This window comes from Thrips palmi, unplaced genomic scaffold (genome assembly GCF_012932325.1).
Source record: "Thrips palmi isolate BJ-2018 unplaced genomic scaffold, TpBJ-2018v1 HiC_scaffold_10, whole genome shotgun sequence".
Taxonomy (NCBI): Eukaryota; Metazoa; Arthropoda; class Insecta; order Thysanoptera; family Thripidae; genus Thrips; species Thrips palmi.
This window is the reverse complement of record NW_023144621.1, coordinates 22,657,861-22,680,633: the sequence shown is the minus strand read 5'-3', so window position 1 is coordinate 22,680,633 and position 22,773 is coordinate 22,657,861. Positions and strand designations below refer to the sequence as shown.

The following is a 22,773-nucleotide window of genomic DNA, read 5'->3' as shown; positions in this document are numbered from 1 at the left end:
GTCATGCATTTTAAATTACATTCAACAGGGTAATTATACATTCTTAATAAATTTGTTGTTGTTCATTTTAAATTGTGTTAAATTAATTGTGCACTTGTGTTTAACACAACTGCCTCTTGAAGAGTTGTGCTGTGCACTGAGAGAGAAATCCCTCATTGCCTTCTGGAGTAGTGTGTATGTATATCACCAAAGCATTATATCAAAATTGTTCGCTGTGTTACGCTTGAATGTCTTTCAAATATAATTCAGTACTAGTATAAGTTATTATTATTATATTTATATTATGATCCCTGCTAACTCATTGAAATTCTTTTTTGTGAACTTTTTTAGATTTCTAGCTGTAGAATGTGAAGGTATTCTTGTGTCAAACTTTCTTTAAGTGAATATATATGAACCAAGGGCCGATCTATTTTGTGATTATTCACATTCAAAATGCTCTTCAGTACAACAAAGGTTTACTTTATGTTTATTCTTAACTTTTTACAATTTTGGACCAATTTATGTTGTAACAGTGCTTAATCTTATCAAACTATGATTTAGCTATACCTAAGTGCCATGGTTGTATTATTTCATAGTGTATTGAAATGTTTTATTTGTGTATATTAGTTACCAAAGTATCTCACAAAATATATTTATTCTATTACCGCTATGTGATCATTTTGATTCAACAATGTCTCAATTACTTAGGAGCTCACGCACGTAGCCCTTGCTGATCAATGCTTCTCCTTTTGCTTTCATATTGTTTTCCTTTATTTGTTTTTCCCTCCTTTTTTTCGGTTTTTGGTTTTGTTATACTTTTTACTTCTTGTCAATAAGTGCTCTTTGCACTTTGCTATTCTTGGGGGATCGAGGTTTATCTTTCTTTTACTTTTCTTTTGTGGAAACTTTTCTCATCAGGTAACAAAATTTTGGGGGCAATCTTCTATCAAAACATCAACAAAGATGTTTGTTGGAAGAATGCATGTCCCGCAATATGGATTGTTTGCATGTGCACTAATTTCTGCAATAATGATATTGCATAACAGGGCGCACCAACATCTAACATGATATTGGAAGGAGCACCATCTTCTTCTAACCCCACACCCAAAAAACTGCCTTCCTCTCACCCCCATCCCAACCCTGGCAACCTTGGTGCAAAATCTTTATCAGAATCGACACTTAATAAGCCTCTGCAGGAAACCTCCTTCCAATCTTTTTCTAAACAACCTTCGCGTAAACAAAACATGAGAACCTCTCAAGGCGAAAACTCCACTTACAAGAGTGCTATTTCAACACCCATAGATGAACGTGTATTGATTCCTAAATGCCCTCATCCTGACCGTCCAATTCATACAACAAAATCTACTTCTGGAAAATTTCTTCTTTCTCAGTCCTTGGATAATCTTGAAAGGGAGACAACATTTCAAAAAATGGAGTCATCTGAGACCTTACATGGTACTTATTCTTCAGCTTCTCCTAGTCAAGCACACAATAAGCATCAACCAGAGTTTACTAACAAATTTAGTGGCCAGAGCAAGGCAGGACATGAAGAACTAGTTTCACACCTGATGCATTCAAAGGAGGAATCTTCCTCAGTCTCCACAAACAGGGAATTTTCTTCAGTTGGCATCGACAAACAGATTTCCTCAGTTGCTACAGATAAGGAATTTTCCTCAGTTTCTACCAACAAGGAATTTGCTTCAGTTGCTACAGATAAGGAATTTTCCTCAGTTGCTACCAACAAGGAATTTTCCTCAATTGCTACAAACAAGGAATTTTCCTCAATTGCTACCAACAAGGAATTTTCCTCAGTTGCTACTAACACGGAATTTTCCTCAGTTGCCTCGGGTAAAGAATTTTCTTCAGTAGCCTCAGACAAGGAAGCTTCTTCAGTTGCCTCAGACAAGAAAGCTTCCTCAGTACCCACATACAGGCACTTAAGCTCAGCCCCAGCCTCCTCGCTGAAGGAACCATCTTCTATTACATCAAGCAATCAATTTGGCTCTTCTTCCTCTACTAGGGAACTTTCATCAGCTTTCTCAGAAAAAATAAATTTATCAGCTTCCTCAGAACAGGAATATAGGTCAGCTTTCTCTAAAAAAGAACATTCATCAGCTGCCAGAGTGAAAGAGGTTCCTCCTTCAAACACTCCTCCTCCGAGTACGGTTCCACTTTCAAGTCAATATCACTCTGTGTACGAAGCAGAGTCTAAAAGATCTTCAATTTTCCAAGAGAGTGTAGATTTTAGGGAGAACATTATCAGTAAGCAATTAGATGAGAGTTACAATTATAGAATTAATGAGCCCTCTTCAACCCAAACTCCAACCAAGTATAGAGGCTCTAGTACAACTGAGTCATATTGTTTTCTAGGTAGCATACCAACTCCTTCAAGTACAGTTTCAGGCCTTCCGCCTTATTTAGATCATAAACTGGGTGATATTCAGGTAGCAGAGGCCAAAGTAATTCCCCCTCCTGTACAATTCAGATCTGTTGACCCTCCCTCCGTTATCCATCCACCTAAGCTGAGTCAGGAACCTAAAGGAAGTCCCTCTGTTCTTCCATCATCATTTCTTAATTCTTTGATTGCATCTCAACCTTCTAGCAATTGCAGAAGTGATGCTGAAGAGATTGATACTCCTCCACCTGTTTGCTATGCTACTATGCCCACATCAAGTACAAGTACTTTTATTCTCACAGAGCTTTCTGACACTGATCAGCGTCCAATATTCCCTATTTCCACAGTCAGCCCAGTCCCATATTCAATGCCCGTTGCATGTGAGAATCAGTATGGGGAACCCACAGATTCAAAAATCTCTGATTTTGTACCGTCTGCATCATCAGCTTTAGGTGTATTGGCATCTTTACAGAATCCACTGACTATGGTAGCACACTCACATTTGGCATCGCCAAGCCGTGCACAGTGCACCTTTCCCATCCACTTGCACCCCTCCCATCCCGAATCCCCACGTCGCTCTGCATGGAGCATTCTGGACAACCAACTGGACAGAACTGTATCTTCACACCAGGTGGGTGTTGGCAGAACAAAGTGGGCCATACACATCAATCTTAGAATAAGTTTAATTATTTTTGCATGCTATCAATGAACTGCATCTCAGAAAAGGTGGGACAGTTCCACTGGGTTTGTGCATGGGCAGTGCATGCAGTGTGGACTCGTGTTGGACAGGTTGTGGCTTTAAGAATTGTTAATAATAATAATAATAATAATAATAATAATAATAATAATAATAATAAAAATATGGGATGTGGGATGTGACGAAATGATGAAACCCCTGAGTAACTTTTGCCTGCACCATACTTAAAGCATTTAGTTCTGCAGCTTCTGTTGTATTGTAGGTCTCATAAGCCAATTGAAACTGATTCTTGATCTTCCTTGTGCCAATTTATCGTAAAGTACAACTTACTTGCCAGTCCACATGTAGATTTATCTGAATCAACTAGTCAAATGTAGTGCATAATTTTTGTGCTTAGGGTTTAAAGTACAGTACAGCAACTCTTATGGTTTGTTTTCCCCCCCAGGCTGCGAGTGCACCCCTTGCCAACTCCGCCCAAAATTCCAGTGCAGTGTCAGGAAATATCACAGCTGTGACAACCTCCACTGCAACTGCAAGTGTTTCTTCTCCTCCTGCCCCTCCTCAGAAAATGTCTGTGAGTGACAAGATGAAGTTCTTTGAAAAAGCCATGGAGGAGCAGCATCAGCCATCTCCCAAACCAGGTGAAGCAATCATACATTTTCATTGCCTACAAAAGTGCGAAGGCCCCTCTATAATTTCAACTACTTTCTACCCATTTTCAGAAAAAGTATTTAGCTTTTTAAGTCAAGATGAGATTGAACGTATGAAGCAGGAAGAAGGTACTGTCATACAAGCTTTCCTACTTATTTTGTACATTTTTACTCAATCTAGTTTCACTTATTTTACCTGTTTGTTTTGAACAGAAAAGAAAATTGCATCCCTCTCTCGATCAGAGCTCAAGACTCTGACCAACATGGTTGAACATGATGAAGAAGATGAGGATCGCAATGAAAGCTGTAATGAACCAGACATTAGCTCGAACAGGTACCACACTTAAGTGACTTAAGATTAAGAGGGATGAAAATCAGAGTACTGTGTTTCTTACCAATATCCACCTATTCTTAACTTTTAGGAACGCACCCAGTACACCTGTCAGAGAAGTACCTGTCCGCACTGCGAAAGCGGAGAGAAGGCGAAAAGAGAGACTTTTGCAGGAGGTTAGTACCCTAAACTTCTGATTTTTGATACTTATGAAAAGGATTAGAGTTCAGGAAAAGCCATTTTTTTTTAAACATCGGCTTATTAAATATGATTTTATAGGGTGTACTGACGGACGAGGAGGACAAGGAACTTTCTCCAGCTGAACAACGTGCTTTACGAGCCGAGAAACGAGCTGCGTGGCGTCAAGCACGTTTTAAATCTCTGGAGCAGGTGCGTGTTGACTTCGTTGTTCCATATTTTTACCTATTTGTTTCGTACAGGACTCTGAACAATTTCTCTTTTTTCCTGCAGGATGCGATGCAAGCTCAAATGGTTATTAAGAAAATGAGTGAAATGATCGACAATGATCAAAATAAACCAAACACCAGTCCAGAATCTGAAGCTGTGCCAGCACCAGCCTCTGGTGTAGAAGAAACTGACACTGTACCCTTCAATAATAATAATTTTGAAAATAGCCATTTGCATCACAATAATAGTGTGTATCCTGATGGTGAAAATAATGTAGAGCTGGAGGTGAGTACACATTGATAGTATTCTACTACTTCTTCTACCTGCATTACCTATTTCTGTTTTTCATCATCCCAAACTACCCTGCTTTCTCTGTGTTATCATACTGTACGAAACTCGAATCAACTTGATTCTAATTTGACTTTGTATCCCAGTGCAGTATGTCATAATTTCATGCCATGCTTTGTTGGTGTGCTTTCCCATCATGAAATTCAAAAAGAAATGTTTTTATTGGAGCCTTGACCTTTCTCTCGCATGCAAGCTTCCATCCTTCTTTGTGCCTTTTTTTTAAAAAAGGGACTTTACCATAACTATGCTTTATTAAGTTTGTTTATCCTTTGGAACAGTCATACAGCAGATGATTAATCTATCTGAAAATCTTACACAAATACTAAAATATAATAACTGCTTACTTGATTTTTGTTTTTGTTCCTTCTGAATTACACTAACTACTATCTATTTTCATCTCAAACTAATAATAGGGAAGATAACGATAACTGTGTGTTTGGACTGAAACAAGTTTAATCATGAGTTGTTGAATTATTGGCAATTGATGGTGCGGAGAGGTGCTGGGTACTAACTGCTCCCCCTGCTCCCTGCGTTAGCCATGTCCTGCTTTACTACGGCCTTCTAGTGCTGATTTCCCAAAGCTGGCCCTCCGGGCCCAAGAGGGGGCCACAAAAATTCGAGAGTCTGAACGACTTCTTGGAGAAAAAGTGACCCGAAAAACGGAGGAGTATGTGGACGAAGCGTCAGGAGTGATCAAAGTTCGCACCGTAGAATACGTTGAAAAGCTGATAGAGAAAGAGGTACAAATTGCGTTAATTCACGGCGATCTCACTTTCGCTGTGCATGTAGCACTTTTTGTTCTGATGCTATTGCTGTATTTGCCGCTGATGCTGTCATTGATATTGTTTTGGTTCAGTTGTATGGCAACATGTGAATATTTTGCAACAGTGGTAGTGGATGTTTTGCACAGGTTCCGTGTTGTGTGCAAAAGATTAAGAGAGAACTTAAGTTTTTTCCATCTACAAATTGGGTGGGAATATTCACCTGAAACAACCAAGGAACCTACTTGTATTATCACCCTGCTTGCTTTTAATTTGTTAAATCAATGTTAGAAATGAAGAAAATTCTCTATAATAGTGTTCTTTTACAAATGGACTGGATTCGTCATTTGCTTTTGCAGCACACACCTACACAATATCATTAAAAACACCCCAATGTACCCTTTTCACGACTGACTGTTTGTGTATGTATGTCTGTATAAATGTGCCAACGCAGTATGAAACAACTAGCATCTTTCTAAAGCACCTTTGCATGTTATTTTAACTTCTGCAAAAATGAGAGACAAAAAAAAAACTTACTGGTAACATTTTTTGCATGGCTTTCAGATAATTTGCTGCATGGTTTCTTCTAAGTTCTATTGTTCATACTCTAACTGTCTAGACAAATTCATAACTAATATGTAAATTACTTCCACGTGTTACTATTGTCCCCCTTTCCTTGTTCCCACAGCGTTTGATTGCTTTATAACACCTGTTATCTGTTTTGTGTGTAGGTTGAAACAACACGTGAGAAGATCATATCTTTGGAACTCTGCAGTCCCGGTGAAGCCAAGGACCACATTCTTATTAACCCCGCCACACCAGTCTCTCCGACTTTACAGGACGAAGATGAGGATGAAGAAGTCGAAGAAGAAGAGCAACAGTCTTCTGACATTCCGTCATCAACTCCCACTTCCCCTACTACAGAGGATGGTCCGGAACCCAACAACGCCAATAAGAAAAAGAGGCGTAAGCGCAGCAAGAAGAAACACTAGATTATCTCGCAGATTTTGTGTATTTTCATGTGATTGATTTTATCATGAACTTGATAATTATCTACATTATTAGTCGACCTTCAAATTTGACTCTTATTTATTTGGTCCTCAGCTGTTGGACATAATTCCTTTTTAAGTTTTCAATGTGTATGTACATTTTTAATTGTAATGTGAAGTTTTATTAAACTTACCTTTATTTCCAAGAGGTCTTTATGTTCAGTGTAATATTTCTGATTTTAAGTAAGTTTTATTGTATTTATTTTTATGTAAAGAAAAAGATGTTTACTTGCTGGTGTTGATTGTTGTGTGCAGCTGTTTCCCTCCATTTATAATGAATTGTAAAGGAAGGATGTTTTAGAATGTGAGAGTCCAAAGTAAAGATACATGCCCTCTTTATATCTTGTTGAGGCCATTTATTCACATAGCACCTGGAACATCACAATTCCTGCCTGTAAAGTGACTGATTAATTAATTCCTCTTATGATTTGAGAGCTCTCATGGATTCCAAACAAAACAAAAAGCCCTGTATTTTTGTACACTGTTTCTGTTGTTGGGTGTTTCATGCCCTCTCGTTTAAATCAGTAAAAATTTCTGTGATTCTATCTGCATTGTATCTGAATTTGCACAACTGATGAGACCGGATGCAAATTTATGATTTCCTTGTAATTAATTTTTAATTGTCTCACTCCTAAGCTACAGGGTTAGCTTTTCCCCCAAAATTAGCTTTTCAGTGTTTTTCTTTTGAAAGATTTGACTAATGGTGGGTTGAAAAGACCACTGCCCAGTATTATATGTGCCTTTCTTTGTGTGTTCCTTCCTCATGAGTCTTAGAGATTACTTAACACTTTCTATGGAATGTTCTTGATGCAGATCAAAGAATCTTTGCATGACTTTGTTCCATTCATTTCAATATTGTAAAAATTCAATACTTTTGACCAAATAGTTTGTAATCCTTCTGTTATTCAATGTTGATTAATTTCAAAATGATTGTTCTGCCTGCCTTTCATGTCATGATTTTAGAGTCATTCTACTTTTTGACATAAATTTTGTAATTTGTTCTTATATTTTGTTGATGCCAAATGTCTTAAGACGGATTCACACCCATCCGTCCCAAAATGCACTGTTTCTCCGTCCCTTTATCCTGGATTCCAGTTTGTAATTCATATTTCACATGGCCTAGAGATGCCTCAATGTGGTTTTGACTGCAATAATATAATCAAAATTAAGCTGTGTCTTATTCAGCATTGTCAAATGCAGCTAAACAAAGTGTCTTCTCACTGTGATGTTCTATAATTTCTGTTTTTACCAAGTTCATTGTGAGCTTGAGAATGTTGAATTTCAGAGAACTGCAGATTAAAATTGACCAAAATGCAAATTTACTGTTGTGAGGAACTCCACATTTTGTCCCAACAATGGTTGATCAGTGGTGTTGGTTAGTGTTATCTGTTATAGAAACTATATGCTGTGTACAAAAACAAAGAATAAACAAAAAAAGGAATGTTTTAATTTGCCTTACTCATTTGTCACCCTTTACAATTGTATCTGCTTGATGGAAGGCTTGTGCTGAGGAACTGGAGCCAACAATTAAAGGTAGCCCCTAGAGTTCTCATTTCTTTGGTGCTATTATACCCTCCAATTGAGTCTGTAAAGAACACAAGTAGTTAGCCAATGTGAAGATTTGATGTAACAATAAGCATTCTAAAAATTAGTTTTATCAAACCTTGAGTTGTTGATTAGTCTTTTTCAAAAATGTTATCTCTTCGCTATGCTTCTTTTCCTCAGCTGCCCTTTGTTCAATTGAACGCCTCTCCTGTTGGTCTGCCTTGGTCCGCTCTTCTTGTAAACTTTTATCCAATTTTTCTTTGTCGTCACGCAAATCTTTAACATCTTTTTCTAAATCTGCCTTTCCTTGTTCTGCCTGTTATAATGTATTTAGGAGAAATAATTTTTAAGAACATGTAATTGTGTGGGAAAGAGGGTACATTTTGCCGCTATACATCCACTGAACAAAGTTTCTTAAATACCTGCAATGCTTTCCTCATCCCAAACGCAATACTGCTTTCATACAAAGCTTGGTATGCTGCTACAGTCATCCTTAATTCATCTCGAACCCTGAGAAGGAGGAGACCTCTTTCTGCACAATTAATTGTGACTTGACGAATTATCTCATCTGAGGAAAAAACTATATTGATTAAAAATTGATGAAGGAAGAGTAATCTACAAGGCTTGACTTCTATACCAACCAAAGCATTGGGTGTACAGCTCTCTGCGAACAGGACAAATACCCGTTTCTCTTGCTTGTCTTTGCTGTAAACGCATATCTAATTGTTCCTGAAGGTTGATGACATCCAGGCGAGTAGCTGGTGTGCTTGAAACCTATTGAAATATTTATGTAGGTTTGCACAAATTACACAAGCCATCCTAATATATTCAACAAATTTTGAACCTGTTGTCTCCAAAGCTGATTGTCTTCGGTCCATTCTTTTGGAGGGAGAATTGAATTGAGTATTTCATCAGTTTCTTTTCGCAGATCTGCTGCAGATGTACCAGGTTTAGGAGCAGTTGCTGATGCCGAGATTCCAGGCTGAACCTAAAGTTTGGTAGAAATACAATTTTAAAAGGATGTCCACTTTTCTTCAGAATCATAAACAATGTTAAAAGAAACTTGTACACCAACTTTGATCGGGGGAAGTTTCTTGTCAGTGTGTTTGGTAACAAGAACGGCATTGTCATACTTCACAAGGGAATTCACAGAGGGGATTATTCTGTCAGCCATTGAAATTATAATAATAAGAACTCAAATAATAATAACTCGGTTTGATCAGGAAGCCAAATTCGCCATCGGGCAACTTAGATGCCGTTGCTATAGCTACCCACGAGGGAAGGCCGATTTCCGAATCTCCGAATTTCCGAATTTTATCTCCTTTCCTCGCGAGGGATGGAACCAGACGGAGCTGCCATTTCCGAACGCAGCCGGTATTCCCCACAAGTCCACAGAACTGCCGCCAACCGCCGCTAGATGGCGAGGGAATACGCCACCGCCTGCTGCACGAGCCGCTGCCGCCCGACAAGGCAACGCTTTCTGGTTCCGGTCCTTTCTCCGGCCCAGGCTCTTCGTGGCGCTCGTGCTGGGCAGCCGATGTGTATTTTATCTTGTTGAATCGGGACCGTCAGGCTGTAATTAGCTGAAAATGTCGTCGGAATCACTCCAGCTGCGTGGAACTTTAAGGGGGCACAATGGATGGGTCACCCAAATCGCCACCAACCCGAAGTATCCGGAGATGATCTTGTCATGCTCCCGAGGTTCGTACGCGCGGCACGTCGGCGCCGTGCTTTTTGCCGGTTTTCCCACATATCAGTGTCCATGTGTTTATGGCTCCCTAAATTTTGTCCCCATGCGTTTTCTTCAATTCCCTCAAGTGGAGAGTACTCCCCTAAGGGTCGAATGTACTCCGAGGGCAATCCATTCTTTGCGCGATTTTGATAGGTTAAGGACTTAACGTCCCTTGCTAGTTTAGCATAGTGACGTTCTGGTTCGGGCCTTAACGTTTTTGCCCTCTTTCTCTTCGATACTCCTGTTCCCCTTTTCGATTCCGGTATTTTTAACCGCAAATTCAGACGAAAACTTCGACCTGGCATTGCTGGTTCCTGGGATGTGTTTACCTCTGGGCTGCATGTGTGCACGACCAAGCGCCATCCCCAAATTTCCTCGACTGTTCCTGAATCTTGTTTTCGAGTCGGCCAGGACTATAATCTTTCTTGGTTTGTTACAGACAAGACCCTTATTGTGTGGAAGTTGACCCGTGATGACCACAGCTATGGTGTCCCTCAGAAGCGATTGTACGGTCACTCACACTTTGTGAGCGATGTTGTGCTTTCCTCTGATGGTAACTATGCTCTGTCTGGCTCATGGGACAAGACCCTTCGTCTGTGGGATCTCGCTGCCGGACGCTCTACCAGAAGATTCGAGGACCATACCAAGGTGTGATGGTCAAAACGGAAGCTTTTTTTTTTGAAATTTTTTTTTTATAGTTAGAAGATTCATGGGCTACGTCTCGTGAGTATTTGCCTCTTATAGGCGCAGCCTTTCGGTAGACTAACCACTTCAGTATGCATCAGGTGTCTGCGACATGTTTTAGTTAAAGATGTGATAACAGTCCCCCTCATTCGATTAGTTTTACCAACTCTAAGCTTTTAAATTCGTCAATATGCTTGTGCTCTTTCTTATTTTCTTATTCGACTATAATGTTTTTAGGATGTGTTGAGCGTTGCGTTCTCTGTGGACAACCGTCAGATTGTATCTGGCAGCCGAGACAAGACCATCAAGCTGTGGAACACACTTGCTGAGTGCAAGTACACTATCACTGTAAGCATCTTGTAATATTGTGTATCTCCGAAATCTATTGCTTGGATTTTTATGCTCTTTTTAATTTTACACAGGATGAGGGCCACAGTGACTGGGTGTCCTGCGTCCGCTTCTCCCCCAACCACCACAACCCCATCATTGTTTCTGCTGGCTGGGACAGGATGGTTAAGGTTTGGAACCTTGCCAACTGCAAGCTGAAGATCAACCACATTGGACACACTGGATACCTCAACACTGTCACTGTCTCTCCTGACGGTTCCCTGTGTGCTTCTGGTGGCAAGGTTTGTAATTTTCTCTCGTATTACTGTGGCCATTCTAATCCTGGGTAACTTTTTAAGTTTCCCAGTTTCGCTTTTGGCCGACATAATATCTGGGAAAGGGTTTGTCAGAACTTGTTCTTAATACTGGTTCTGTTCCCCTTCATCTAGTACAATTTTTTTCTTAGATTTAGTTGATGGCCATCCTAATCCTGGATAACTGCTTAAGTTACCCAGTTTCGCTTTTGGCCAACACAAAATCTGGGCTAGGATTTGTCAGAACTTGTTTTCCGTACCAGTTTTGTTCCTTCCCAATCTAGTACAGTTCCTTTTTTCATTTAGTTGCAATGGCCATTCTAATCCTGGATAACTGCTTCAGTTTCCCAGTTTCGCTTTTGGCCCATACAAAATCTGGGAAAGGTCATGTTAAAACTTGATTTTCATCTAGTTTTGTTACTCCTTGTCTAGTACAGTTTTTCTCTAAATTTAGTAGTTTTGCCCATCCTGATGCTGGGTGACTGCTGTAGTTCCTTAGCTTTGCTACGCTTATTAATATCAGGATAGGTTGTCAGTGTCACCCGTTACCTGTTACAGGTAGTCTTTGCTTATAGTTGTAGTAAATAACGATCTGTGATTCTTTTTCAGGACTGCAAGGCCATGCTCTGGGACCTCAATGATGGCAAGCATCTGCACACCCTGGACCACAACGATATCATTACCGCTCTGTGCTTCAGCCCTAACCGTTACTGGCTCTGTGCTGCATATGGACCTTCCATCAAGATCTGGGTTAGTTTCAATTTCATATGTTGTTTGTCGAACTGTGGCAGTTATGTTTGTAGTTTCTATACTTATCCTTCTTTTGTATCTTTCTAGGATCTTGAATCAAAGGACATGGTTGAGGAGCTCCGACCCGAAGTCGTATCTTCCACCACCAAGGCTGAGCCTCCCCAGTGCCTGTCTCTGGCCTGGTCTACTGATGGACAGACTCTGTTTGCTGGTTATTCTGACAATATTATTAGAGTATGGCAGGTTTCTGTCTCTTCCCGGTAAGACGATGGTGTGCGGCAAGGTTTATGTATTTCTCATTGCATTTAAGTTAAATATATAACTTTGCTACCTATTGAGACTTGTCATTTATTTGAAACTTCCTTTAATCGGTGAACATGCTGATGGAGAGACAAGTTTGAGCTACACACCTGCAGGGTGGGGGTAGTATTGAGAGACCTGAAATAATTTAAACCTCTATTACTCAAAACAATGTTGTTAAGTTCTTGGCACTTAAATTCAGTCCGGCCATTTAGTTTTTCGCTTGAACTCCGTAACGAGTTTGTACTCTTCATCTGACGATGAAAAGACAAGTGAGACCCGACGGACGCCAGTATCGCTGTCGGAGGGGCGCGGCCTCACCATTGGTCCTTGTCTGTACAGGGGGCTGTTGTGGCTCTTCATAGGGGGCTTGTAGGAGAAGTCCACCCATCGTGACGCCATCGGGGGGCTGCTGTAATGCGGCGCAGTCGGGTTGGGTCCTGGAACACCACTCAGTAACATACTTCGGGAGGGATGGATACACGAATAGGGCGTTTACTGGTTTCGTTACGCTGTGTGCATCCGAAATGTCCAGCTGTCTTTCTCACTCTTATTAGATCTCAATGGGAGGAAGAGAGCCAGCTGCCTCGTATATATACTCTGACCTGCTCTGACCAGAAAACGAAGAGCCCTGGGTTCTCGCGGTCGAGGGCTACCTGCAATGCTAACCAAGGCGGCAGATGCCATAAACTGAGAGGACTCAGGGCTCTTCATTTTCTGGTCAGAGTATAGTCAGCATAACGTAGGGAAATGAAACCGTTGAATGACTCGCCTGTGGCGCCGTAGCTGTAGAGGCCGGAGTCTCCGAGCAGTCGCTGCTGCCGAATGTGGAAGGCCGTGTCCCGGCGCCAGCGGTGCCAGCAGCACGTCAGGATGCCGCCCACCACCGCCACGACGAGCAGCACGATGCCCAGGTTGAGCCCTGGAGGCACAAGCCGGATCAGTGGGGTCCATGTTGTCTATGGTTAGCACCAACCAACGGTGACAAATCAAGAGAGCCGCCGATACTCCGCGTCATCAGGGTGGTCTCTTGCGCATGGGGTATCGGAGGACCCGTTCTTGTGTGACTGGTGGTAGGGCACACGACAAGGACCGAGGACCACTCACATTGCGCCCAGTCTTTCTTCCACCAGGGGTCGCTGCCGTAAAGGGTGCGCTCGGCAGGCCTGGCCAAGGGCCCGCCGCCGAGGGCTGCGGAGCTTGGCTGGGCGAGCCCTTTGGGCGTCGGCACCCCGGGCACCCCCGGCACGGGGGGCACGGGCACCACGACGTCGGCGAGGCAGCACGCCGCCCCGATGCAACAGTGGAGGCCCCAGCCCTGGCCGCAGCACCGCGCGGGGCCCGGGTGCCCCAGGGGGGGCTGCGGGAGCAGCGCGGACGCCGGACCGCAGCACCGCGCCGCAGCCTCGGCCGCGTCTCTGGGCGCCACCGGGGACTGCAGCACCGTGCGCGCGCCGCTCGCGCCGTGGCCGCCCACCGCCACCTGCACAGTGTATTGGACGTGTCACTGCCGTACTCACCGATACGCTGTTCAAGTACCGGCGAAAGTCCGCATTGTTTACCTGGAGAGTCCCCGAGCAGAGCAACAGCACGAGCGGGAGGAGCAGTGTGGGTGCCGGCCCACTAGGCGACGCCATCCCCGCGGCTCTGACCAGGACGGCCTGACGGCGAGCCTGACGGCGCCCAGTGGCGTCCTCCTACCGCTACCCGCGCAACTACATGACTCAATGCACGGAGCCGATTGACGGCCCGGGCGGAGGGGGCCGGGGCTCCTGCACGATTAGATTAAGTCGCAGTCCCATGACAGACGCGCCGAGGCGATTGATATGGTACAGGTGGTTCGGAAATGGGGAGGCAAAACGCGGCGCACCTGTGACTGCCGGCTGCCGTGACCCGCGGCGCCGCGCCCTCGGCCTCTACCAGCAGACCGATTCCGAGAGTCGTTTTCGTCGCGCCGTCTCTCTCGCACTCAAGAAGCGTTGTTATGGACGCGACAGAGACAGCGACGAAGACGACTTTCGAAATCAGTCTGCAGCGGTTCTCAACCTTTTCCGGCTCGCGACCCCATCCAGTGGCCTGCGGGGGGGGGGTCATGACATCCCCCCTTTTTGGCCACTAGGCAGCCGCCTAGAAGGTAGGCAAGTCTCTCGCACCCTTACGGCACACCCTATAAGTGCGAGAGAGACTGAATGAAAAGTGGAATGCAGCGGAATGGCACCATTGTTCCTTCCTCCCGCACGTGGATGCGCGCTGCGCGGCGTGCCTTGCGGCGTGCCATCCATGACGGCGATGACGGGCTGCTCGACCAAAACCGTTCTCACGCGCTGGGCGACTCCATGCTTTGACGCGGCCAGTATGACGCCGCGTGACGCAATCGAGCGGAAACGACACAATGATTTTCAATCAATGCGGCAGGTTTGTTTTCGGCTGCATGAGTCACATTTATTTTCGATGCATAACCAAGCGGGGCCCGTGAAGCCTTCATGGTTTTGTCGGTAAGCCCAAGTTAAACCAGTTTTCGCCGCCCTGTCGTTTGACGGAGAGCCCTATGCCCCCACGGGGCATATTGGTCGCCTAGGGCTCTAGTTTGGCGCAAGGTTACAAAAAGGCCAGGAGGGGGGAGTTTTTGTCCTCAAGAGCCAGTGTTGCCGGGGTGGGGGCAGCGCAGAAACGTGCGAACAGACCCCGGCCGGCGGCACCTGATTGCGGGTTCGTTCTACCCGCGCAAGATTCGGAGGTCTGCAGACGTTGAGCGCGGTTCGGGGTTCGGGCGAGGGTTCGGGTTGGTAAGCAATCGCCTGGCGGGTCGGGTACAGTCCGGGTATTGTGCCGCGCGGCCGGAGCGGCGTCGGGCATATTGTAGTTACCAAAATGGATGCTCCGAATCCTTACCCTGCGTGGTGAAAATTCAGACCGATCGGACCAATTTGGCCAAATTTGGCGAACTTGTCAACGGGCGCTGGATGAGCGTGCCGGTGACGCCGGAACGGGTAACTTTGAAAGCCAAACGGCAGCGGCCCGCGACCCGGCCACTCCACTAGTAGTGGCGGCGAATGCTAATGCCGATATGTCGCAAGAAAAGTCCCCTTCCTAGAGCGGGTCGGAAGCAGCCCCCTGAAAGTGTGGCAGCGCGCTACGCGTAGCAGTGTCGCGGTATAAAGGTCGACTCTAGGCGCTGCGCGTTAGTCTTTGGTTGTGTCCTGGCGGGTGTGTTGCTGTCCACCGAGGCCGGGCAAGAGGTGAGCTTCTCTTTGCTCCTGCGTGGGGCTCCACGTCCGAAGTTCGATCCGGACAATCTGAGAACGCCGTTCGTCGGGTCGGCTGCTCCAGTGGATATTTTTCTTTTCGTTCCGTTCCGCTGTGCTCGTCGCTGCAAATGCGCTTTTGACCGCCCGAGTGAGGAGTGAGGCCCAAGACAAAAGGAATTCAGACCGCACCGGCCGCGCTCTGGACACGACTTGCTCGCGGAGAAATGGGGCGCTCGGGGATAGTGCGGCCCACAGGGACGGGCGGGGCGCTTGGAGTGACGCGCACTGGAGTCGTGACCGTCAGCAGGAACCGCCTGCTCTCCCCAGGCCCTGCCTGGCCCTGCCTTGGCCCTGCCTGGCCCTGCCTTGGCCCTGCCTGGCCCTGCGCTGCTCACTGCTCAGGACGCGTTTAGCCGCGTTTAGCCTGTTTGGTCGGCTATAAGGTTTTTCGGACGTTCAGCCCAGCAAGAAGCTGTGGTGACACCAGAAGCAACCGCGGCAAAAAAAATTGACTTAATTTTTTGGAAGGCCAGCAACAGATAGGGGTTCGAAGGCCCGCCAGAGCGCAGCACCGTCGACCCCACTAAGTTGTTACAACTATGGTCCAAGGGATTTGTAAATCCCTTCGCTCAGCATTTTACGCTGTTACGCTTATCGGGGTTGACTTTTCTATGTTCAAGTGAATTTTAGAGAGCTCAGACGACACAGGTTTCGACATGTCAGCGATCTTTAGTCGGCGGCGTCGTCTGCTCTCCCATGCTCGCCGCGATTCGACAGTACCATGGACATTCTCGTAGTTCCAAGGGTGGCCACCACACCTGGGCAGGCGGCGCTGAGCTTTGCCTTCGAACCCCTATGATTTCTGATTGGAATGCCAAAGTCGATTTGCGGAGCAAAGTTTTAATTTGGGACAGCTAAAGGTCCTTCATCCCGGCACGCGCGACGGGGTGGGGCGGGGCGGGCGGAATGATGCTCCCGGGACTAGCTCACTGTCTCTTCGAGGGGCTCCATGAGGCCGGCGGGGCGCGTCTGCGCTTCAACAAGCCCTCAAGAAGTCCAATGTTTTGCTTCTTTATTCGACAACACCCCACTACGTCCCAGTGCAGAGGCTTGCATATTAAAAGAGTCTCTCTGGATCACTGGAACAGTTTCTTGCGTTGGCCTTGACACTGGTCGCGCCGGCCGTTTAATTTCCTTGCGAAAAGAAAGCACGACGGTGGCTTTTCGCGGTACACTGTCGGGGGCGGCTCGGGCTCGGGGCGGCGCGGGGGGCGGCTGCCTCGCTGGGCTCGAGTAGCTCGTGTGGGAAGGTAGGGGCGGCGCGGGGGGCGGCGCGGGGGGCGGCGAAGGGGGCGGGGCAGGACGCGGGTACGTCTTTAAGGCGACGCTCTCGTTGGCCGGCCGAGTTGCATTTTGCGAGGAGTCATGAGCCTCAAACCGGCACTCGGCTCGGCAGGCTCGGCAACTCGCAGCGGCCGGACGACGGACGCATGCGTTCGGTGAACGCGTTCGGGAGCAATCGTGGAGGCTCGTAGCCAACAAAAATAAAAACATGTCCGCCCATCGGTACTTGAACCTCCGGCCGTCGCCGTCCTGCCAGTCGCCCTCTCGCCAGTCGCCCTCCTGCCAGTCGCCCTCCAGCCCGGCACACCGTCTGCTTGCTTCCGTTCCCAGAGATCCGATGACGTCCAAGTTCTCCTCGGACCCGGAGGTGTCCTCCATGCTCAAGGACTTGTCGCAGCGGATCGCCAGCAAGCCGACGCAGAATGGCGCGGCCAACGGCGCGGCCAACGGCAAAACCACCCTCAACGGTAAAGCCTCCCTCAAGACGGCCACCCCCGTGGCGGACAACGGCGCCGCCGTGGACGCCCTCTCCGTGGACAAGCCCGAGGCGAAGCCCTACCAGAGGAAGATTGTGTGGTTCAACGCCATCGGCTTCCTCATCCTGCACCTCGGCACCCTGTACGGCATCTACCTGGGCATGTTCGAAGCCTACCTCATCACCGACATCTGGGGTAAGTGTGGACCAAAGTCCAGGGTGGGTAAGGGGAAGTCAGTGGGAGGCAGCATCTCCAGAATTTGCCAATCATTTTCTAAATTAATTCAAACTTTTAAAATCATTGATGACATTTTTGCAAAAGTAAATTTTGCCAACCGTTTTTCTGTTAATCTTTCGAGCAGATAAAGTATTCCTCAGCACTTCCGGTCTCTTTTTCATTTAAATTTGGAGAAGTTTTGGAGAGATTCTCGACACTGAGGCCCAATCTTTGAGAATGAATCCAGGGACGTGATGGGGATGGGCGGACGGCCCGGAGCGCGGGGCCGCGAGGGCAGCGAGGGCAGCGACGCCCGTCTGCCCAATCCGCCTGCTCGCCCTGCTAGCTTGCCGCCACCGGCATTGGCTTCAAAATCCTGCAAATTCACTCAAAACGCTTTTTGCGGCAACCAAATCGGTATTTCCCTCGTATTTTTCTGTTGAACACCAGAATATTTTAAGTGATTCTCAGATTCTTCTTTATTATCAACTCTAAAGCTATTTCTTGGAATCCATTCCATTTCTGTTATTTCAAGAGACGGCTCCTTTGAACTAAGTGTCAGAGCAATGTTTTTTTTTTCTTTGGCTGAGCAAGCGTCGATCGGGGGAAGCCGATTTCTGCATTTCTGGATGCAAGAAGATGAGGTGCAGGTGAATGACCGCGAATTCCACGTCTAGCGTCGCCGACGCGGCGCAGCTTTACATACTAGTTTCATCATTATATCAGGATGCGCCCAGCAGGACTACATGTCCAAAGCCGGTTCGAGTAGGCTCGACGATTTAAGACTGCCTTTCCGCAACATCAAATGCAGTAAAACGCAGAGTACTCTAGACGCGCGCCTGCGTGCGCCAGCATAGGGGCGCGACTTAATTCCCGTGCTTTTAACTTTTTGTGCACGCCTAATTGCGAACGCAATAAAGTGCCGTTATACGCACCGAATCGTTCAATCGCTCTCTGCGAGAAGAGTGCATAAGAATTTAGGGTGCAGTTTGCTCTAATTTGGGCATTAAACACCCGAAAGTGTTGTTGATGTACCAACCGCCACCTCTTAAAATGTCTTTTATGTGTTTTTTACATCTTTCACTGTAGAAAAAATCCACGGAAAAAGGTACAGGCACAGTCCGGTAGACAATTTGCCTGGTACCACCGTACCTTAGCCAGTACGGCTTTTGGGGTACGGAGCACGGTTTTTCATAACTTGGGCTCTTATGGAAAGCACGGTTTTTGGGTACGGTTGTTCTGTACACCGTAAGGTACGATCTAGCCGTACCTTTTTCCTTGTACGGCTTTTTTAACAGTGTTGTTTGTGGACAACTTGTTCAGCGTTCGTGGTTGGCTTCATCTCCGCCCAGTCCGTGCTGCTGGGCGCGCACCGCCTCTACACGCACCGCTCCTACAAAGCCACCTTCCCGCTGAGGCTGCTCATCGTCCTGTGGCAGACCGTCTCCAGCCAGGTCAGCAGCGGAGCGTGGCGCCGTGGCGGTCAGCCGGAAATCGACGACAGAAAAAGACAAGAAATTAAATTTTGTCGTATATTGCCTGCCCGCAGAACTGCCTGTGGGTGTGGGTGCGCGACCACCGCCAGCACCACAAGTACTCCGACACGAACGCCGACCCGCACAACGCGAGGCGGGGCTTCTTCTTCTCGCACGTAGGGTGGCTCATGGTCAAGAAGCACCCCGACGTGTTCGAGGCGGGCCGCAAGGTGGACATGTCCGACATCGAGGCGGACTGGCTCGTCATGTTCCAGAAGAAGTGAGTGCCCGTCAGTGGAGTGCGCAGAAATTTAGAAAGGGGGGGGAGGTCAGGCCACGTCACGGGGGGAAAAGTGACGCAATTTGCCTACCTTCCAGGCGGCTGTCTAGTGGCCAAAGGGGGGGGGGTCATTCCCCCCCCCCCCCGCACGCCACTGGTGCCCGTGTGCCGGGGAGTCGAGGGGTGACCCACTGTAAAATGTGCAAGAATGTGAAAGATTTCTGGCGTTTTTGCCACACATGTTTCCTACTTGCAGGCGTTTTGCAACACATGTTGCCTACTTACAGGCGTTTTGCAACACATGTTGCCTACTTACAGGCGTCTTTGCCACCTGAATGTGGAATGTGGTCAAATTTTGTACAACGAATGTGGGAAGCTGTTCCCCCTCGCGGGGAGTTGAACCTCCGACTTTGTGCGAGAAGTGCGCGCTCCCCTGAACGGCTCACTCCCCCGCCAGGTACTACAACATCCTGTACGTGCTGCTGTCCGTCCTGTTCCCCACGGTCGTGCCCGTGTACCTCTGGGGCGAGACCTGGTGGAACTCCTTCTTCATCTCCTTCCTCACGAGGACCTTCGTCGTGCTCAACGTGGCGTGGCTCGTCAACAGCTGGGCCCACCTGTACGGCACGCACCCATTCAACCAGTGAGTGCTCCTTCTCTCCGCCGACGCCGCGCTTCGGCCAGAAAAAGCCGTAACGCGGCGGCTTGAAACTACTTTGTCGTAAAATCAGAGAAACCGGTGCGGCACGCGCTGCGCCGGGCGTCGAACCCGCGCGACGATGTTTATCGCTCCGTTTCGCTCGGCTTCGCCCTTTTAACTTTTCCTTTTCTCGCGAAACAGAGAGATCATGCCCAGCGAGAGCCGGCTCGTGTCCTTCCTCACCTTCGGCGAGGGCTGGCACAACTTCCACCACACCTTCCCCTGGGACTACCGGGCCGCCGAGTTCGGACAGAACTTCAACTTCACCTGCAACATCATCGAGTTCTTCGAGAAGATCGGCTGGGCCTACGACCTGAAGGCCGCGCCGGAGGAGCTGGTGCGGAAGCGCGCGCTGCGGACGGGAGACGGAACACACCCACGGTAAGGCCGCCGGCCAGTGTGTCAGTGTCCCGTGCGCTCAGTGAGTCAAAAGACTCACATGTCGAGCTGCGGGGTTCGAATCAAATACAAGATGGCACGAACAGATCACAGGGCAATCTATTAGAACCGACGCGTATTTGTTCGAGCCCTCTGCGAGGACCGTACAGCTCAGCGCGCGTTTGCCCCACTGTGCGACGCGGCCCGAGCGCCCGCGGAACGGAGGGTAGGCAGCTCCGCGAGACAGCGGCGCCGGAGGGTTGCCTACTCCGCAGGCGCTCGGCCGCTCGGCCGCACAGTGGACCAGAAGACCGGTGGAGCGGCCAAAATTCTAGACGTGTTTTGAGCTCCAGAGTCGCTAAATGGGACACAAACCGACCTGTGACCCCACCAATGGATTCCTCGTTCGGAGAGCAATCCATTGGTGGGGTCACACGTTCGGTTCGAGGCCTGTTTAGCGACTCTGAAGCTCAAAAGGCGTCTAGAATTTTGGCCGCTCCACCGGTCTTCTGGCCCACTGTGGGCCGCTCGGCCCCGGACACGGCTGTGATGTGATTGCATCCTCATTCGTGTTCCGCCCTCAGGTACAACAAGGAGGGCGTCCCCGAGCACCTGGTGGCCGAGCCGGAGCCGGGCGCCGAGGACGCCGACCTGGACGACGAGGACGGCGAGGCCGTCCTGGCCAAGGTGGCCGCCAACAAGACTGACAGCAAGGTGGCTGTGGCCGTGGCCGCCGAGAGGAGCAAGGAGAAGCGAGGCTGAATGCCTCGAGTGTCGGTGACGATGCTCGAAAGAAAGACTGGACTCTGTGCTTGCCGAGGGCGCGGTGGCGCGCGTCAGCAACGCGTCAGCAACGCGTCAGCGCCGTCCTGGAGCCGAGGCGACGCGGTGCGACGCGGTGCTGCGAACGCCACTTTGCTTGGTGCGCAATTTGAAGCTGCCAACTACATTGATTCTTGTACACACTGAAGCTATATGTTTTGGCATTCCTTGGCCACCAACATCGCCCGGCCTTCTCTGCGCGCCGTGCCCGGGCCGGGCCGCTCTCACTGCAGCCCGCCGCGCGCCCCGTGCGTGCTTTTTAATTTATTAGTCCGCCGTGCCGTTTCCCACGCGGCGCGGCGCGGTGGTCGAAGAGTAAAGTTCCAAGTTAGGGAAATGAGCGCGCTCTACGAGTCCACAATGGCGGCGCGTCACCCGTTTCGCAACGAGGGGAGGAATCTCAAGTAGCGGCGAGGCGGTCGCGGCGTCGCGGCCCCGGTGCCCGGCCCGGCCCGCTCGCCCACGCACTATCTCCATGGCCCAGCCCCTCAAGACTGATTCCGAGAGTCGTTTTCGTCGCTCTGTCTCTCTTGCACCTGTACGGGACGCCACATGAGTGCGACAGAGACAGCGACGGAAACGACTCTCGGCACCAGCCTGCTGGCCGGCGCAGGGCGGCCAGGGCGGCCAGGGCTGCTTGGCGCCTGAGAATAATGCCAATAGAGGAGGTGCAAAGCGGCGCGCGGCCGAGGCGAACAAAGACGTCCTGCAGGCCTGCAGGGAGAGTCACATCCGCCCTTTGTGGTCAATCGGGAGTCAGCCAGCCGGGGCACGGCCAGTGGCCGAGCCAGTGGCCCTGCAGACTGATTCCGAGAGTCGCTTTCGTCGCTCTGTCCCTCTCGCACCCGTGGGGCGTCCCGTATGGGTGCGAGAGGGACAGAGCGACGAAAACGACGCTCGGAATGAGTCTACTGCCAGTGCGCAGCCCGGCCGCCGGCCGGAAGGGGCGCTGCTGCTGGTGACTCGAGGAGGGCGCCGCCAGTTTGTATGGAAAACGAAAATAAAGGAATGATGAAAGCCTGGGGACTTTTTAATTTTACGCTTCGGGACACGTGGGTCTGTGACGCCTGACTTTCCCCCTTACTCCCCTCCCCTCTCCGCCAGGGACTCCAGGCCGGCCGGCCGGTCGGTGCCCTTCGACGGCCACGTGACCCGCGGCCCGCACCTGGGCATGCCGATGCAGTCATCATGCAAATCGGTGCAGGGGAAGCCGAGCGCGCTGACAACGAATGTGTATTAGACAATCACTCTAGTTTCGCCATCGCCGCCCCGCCGTCCGCGACAACGTGCAGTGGCGTGCGCAGAAATTTTGAGAGGGGGGGTCAGGCCGTGCTTTTTGCCTACTTACAGGGGAAAGTGGCGCAATTTGCCTACCTTCCAGGCGGCTGTCTAGTGGCCAAAGGGGGGGTCATGACCCCCCCCCCCCCCCCCCCCCCGCGCACGCCACTGACAACGTGTCCGTTCCGTTTCCACACGCGGCTGTTCGGGAGGGCGGCTGTCAAAGAAACGGAGGAAACCGGTCCGGAAAATTCGGACGTGTCCTTTCTCTTTTCGCACGCCCTAG

At 48.7% G+C, this 22,773-nt stretch overlaps 5 protein-coding genes across 17 annotated transcripts in view; 3 read left to right on the top strand and 2 right to left on the bottom strand.

The window, feature by feature from the left end:
* Positions 1-8,067, top strand: part of LOC117652222 (protein lap4-like) — a 49,425-nt gene extending 41,358 nt beyond the window's left edge. For 5 of the 6 annotated variants that reach the window (XM_034396979.1, XM_034396965.1, XM_034396985.1 and 2 more), the window contains 8 exons: positions 1,026-3,005; positions 3,517-3,712; positions 3,794-3,850; positions 3,935-4,055; positions 4,144-4,228; positions 4,332-4,442; positions 4,524-4,745; positions 6,301-8,067. In XM_034396979.1, coding sequence (XP_034252870.1) covers positions 1,026-3,005; positions 3,517-3,712; positions 3,794-3,850; positions 3,935-4,055; positions 4,144-4,228; positions 4,332-4,442; positions 4,524-4,745; positions 6,301-6,561 — 3,033 coding nt within the window. In that variant the 3' untranslated portion in view covers positions 6,562-8,067. The remainder of the gene's footprint in view (positions 1-1,025; positions 3,006-3,516; positions 3,713-3,793; positions 3,851-3,934; positions 4,056-4,143; positions 4,229-4,331; positions 4,443-4,523; positions 4,746-6,300) is intronic. The other variant, XM_034397003.1, reaches the window with a different exon arrangement.
* Positions 8,044-9,521, bottom strand: LOC117652291 (33 kDa inner dynein arm light chain, axonemal). Its single transcript, XM_034397095.1, has 6 exons — positions 9,239-9,521; positions 9,008-9,151; positions 8,805-8,937; positions 8,586-8,731; positions 8,282-8,479; positions 8,044-8,203 (listed from the first exon to the last, which is right to left on the bottom strand). The coding sequence occupies exons 1-6, from the start codon at positions 9,335-9,337 to the stop codon at positions 8,168-8,170; spliced, it is 756 nt and encodes a 251-aa protein (XP_034252986.1). The 5' UTR covers positions 9,338-9,521; the 3' UTR covers positions 8,044-8,167.
* Positions 9,522-9,639: 118 nt separating this feature from the next.
* On the top strand, positions 9,640-12,308 carry LOC117652264 (guanine nucleotide-binding protein subunit beta-like protein). Of its 2 annotated transcripts, XM_034397037.1 has the most exons (6): positions 9,643-9,864; positions 10,335-10,543; positions 10,817-10,927; positions 11,002-11,208; positions 11,830-11,970; positions 12,058-12,308. In XM_034397037.1, exons 1-6 carry the CDS (start codon positions 9,753-9,755, stop codon positions 12,232-12,234), a joined length of 957 nt encoding a protein of 318 aa, XP_034252928.1. In that variant the 5' UTR covers positions 9,643-9,752; the 3' UTR covers positions 12,235-12,308. The 2 variants fall into 2 exon arrangements, 1 of the variants encoding a protein (XP_034252928.1); XR_004588147.1 differs by lacking the exons at positions 11,002-11,208; positions 11,830-11,970; positions 12,058-12,308 and having other exon boundaries at positions 9,640-9,864; positions 10,335-10,618.
* Positions 12,299-14,009, bottom strand: LOC117652271. Of its 4 annotated transcripts, XM_034397064.1 has the most exons (5): positions 13,833-13,996; positions 13,378-13,753; positions 13,043-13,192; positions 12,592-12,710; positions 12,299-12,408 (listed from the first exon to the last, which is right to left on the bottom strand). In XM_034397064.1, the coding sequence occupies exons 1-5, from the start codon at positions 13,905-13,907 to the stop codon at positions 12,373-12,375; spliced, it is 756 nt and encodes a 251-aa protein (XP_034252955.1). In that variant the 5' UTR covers positions 13,908-13,996; the 3' UTR covers positions 12,299-12,372. The 4 variants fall into 4 exon arrangements, with proteins under 4 accessions (XP_034252955.1, XP_034252945.1, XP_034252972.1 ...); XM_034397054.1 differs by lacking the exons at positions 12,299-12,408; positions 12,592-12,710 and adding an exon at positions 12,717-12,899 and having other exon boundaries at positions 12,998-13,192; positions 13,833-14,009; XM_034397081.1 differs by lacking the exons at positions 12,299-12,408; positions 12,592-12,710 and adding an exon at positions 12,717-12,894 and having other exon boundaries at positions 13,014-13,192; positions 13,833-14,009.
* A 63-nt stretch (positions 14,010-14,072) lies between these two features.
* On the top strand, positions 14,073-22,046 carry LOC117654174 (stearoyl-CoA desaturase 5-like). Of its 4 annotated transcripts, none has more exons than XM_034400398.1 (7): positions 14,073-14,099; positions 17,193-17,533; positions 18,878-19,008; positions 19,104-19,309; positions 19,767-19,952; positions 20,151-20,390; positions 20,972-22,046. In XM_034400398.1, exons 2-7 carry the CDS (start codon positions 17,200-17,202, stop codon positions 21,147-21,149), a joined length of 1,275 nt encoding a protein of 424 aa, XP_034256289.1. In that variant the 5' UTR covers positions 14,073-14,099; positions 17,193-17,199; the 3' UTR covers positions 21,150-22,046. The 4 variants fall into 4 exon arrangements, with proteins under 4 accessions (XP_034256289.1, XP_034256287.1, XP_034256286.1 ...); XM_034400396.1 differs by lacking the exon at positions 14,073-14,099 and adding an exon at positions 14,923-15,056; XM_034400395.1 differs by lacking the exon at positions 14,073-14,099 and adding an exon at positions 15,472-15,509.
* Positions 22,047-22,773: the final 727 nt, after the last annotated feature.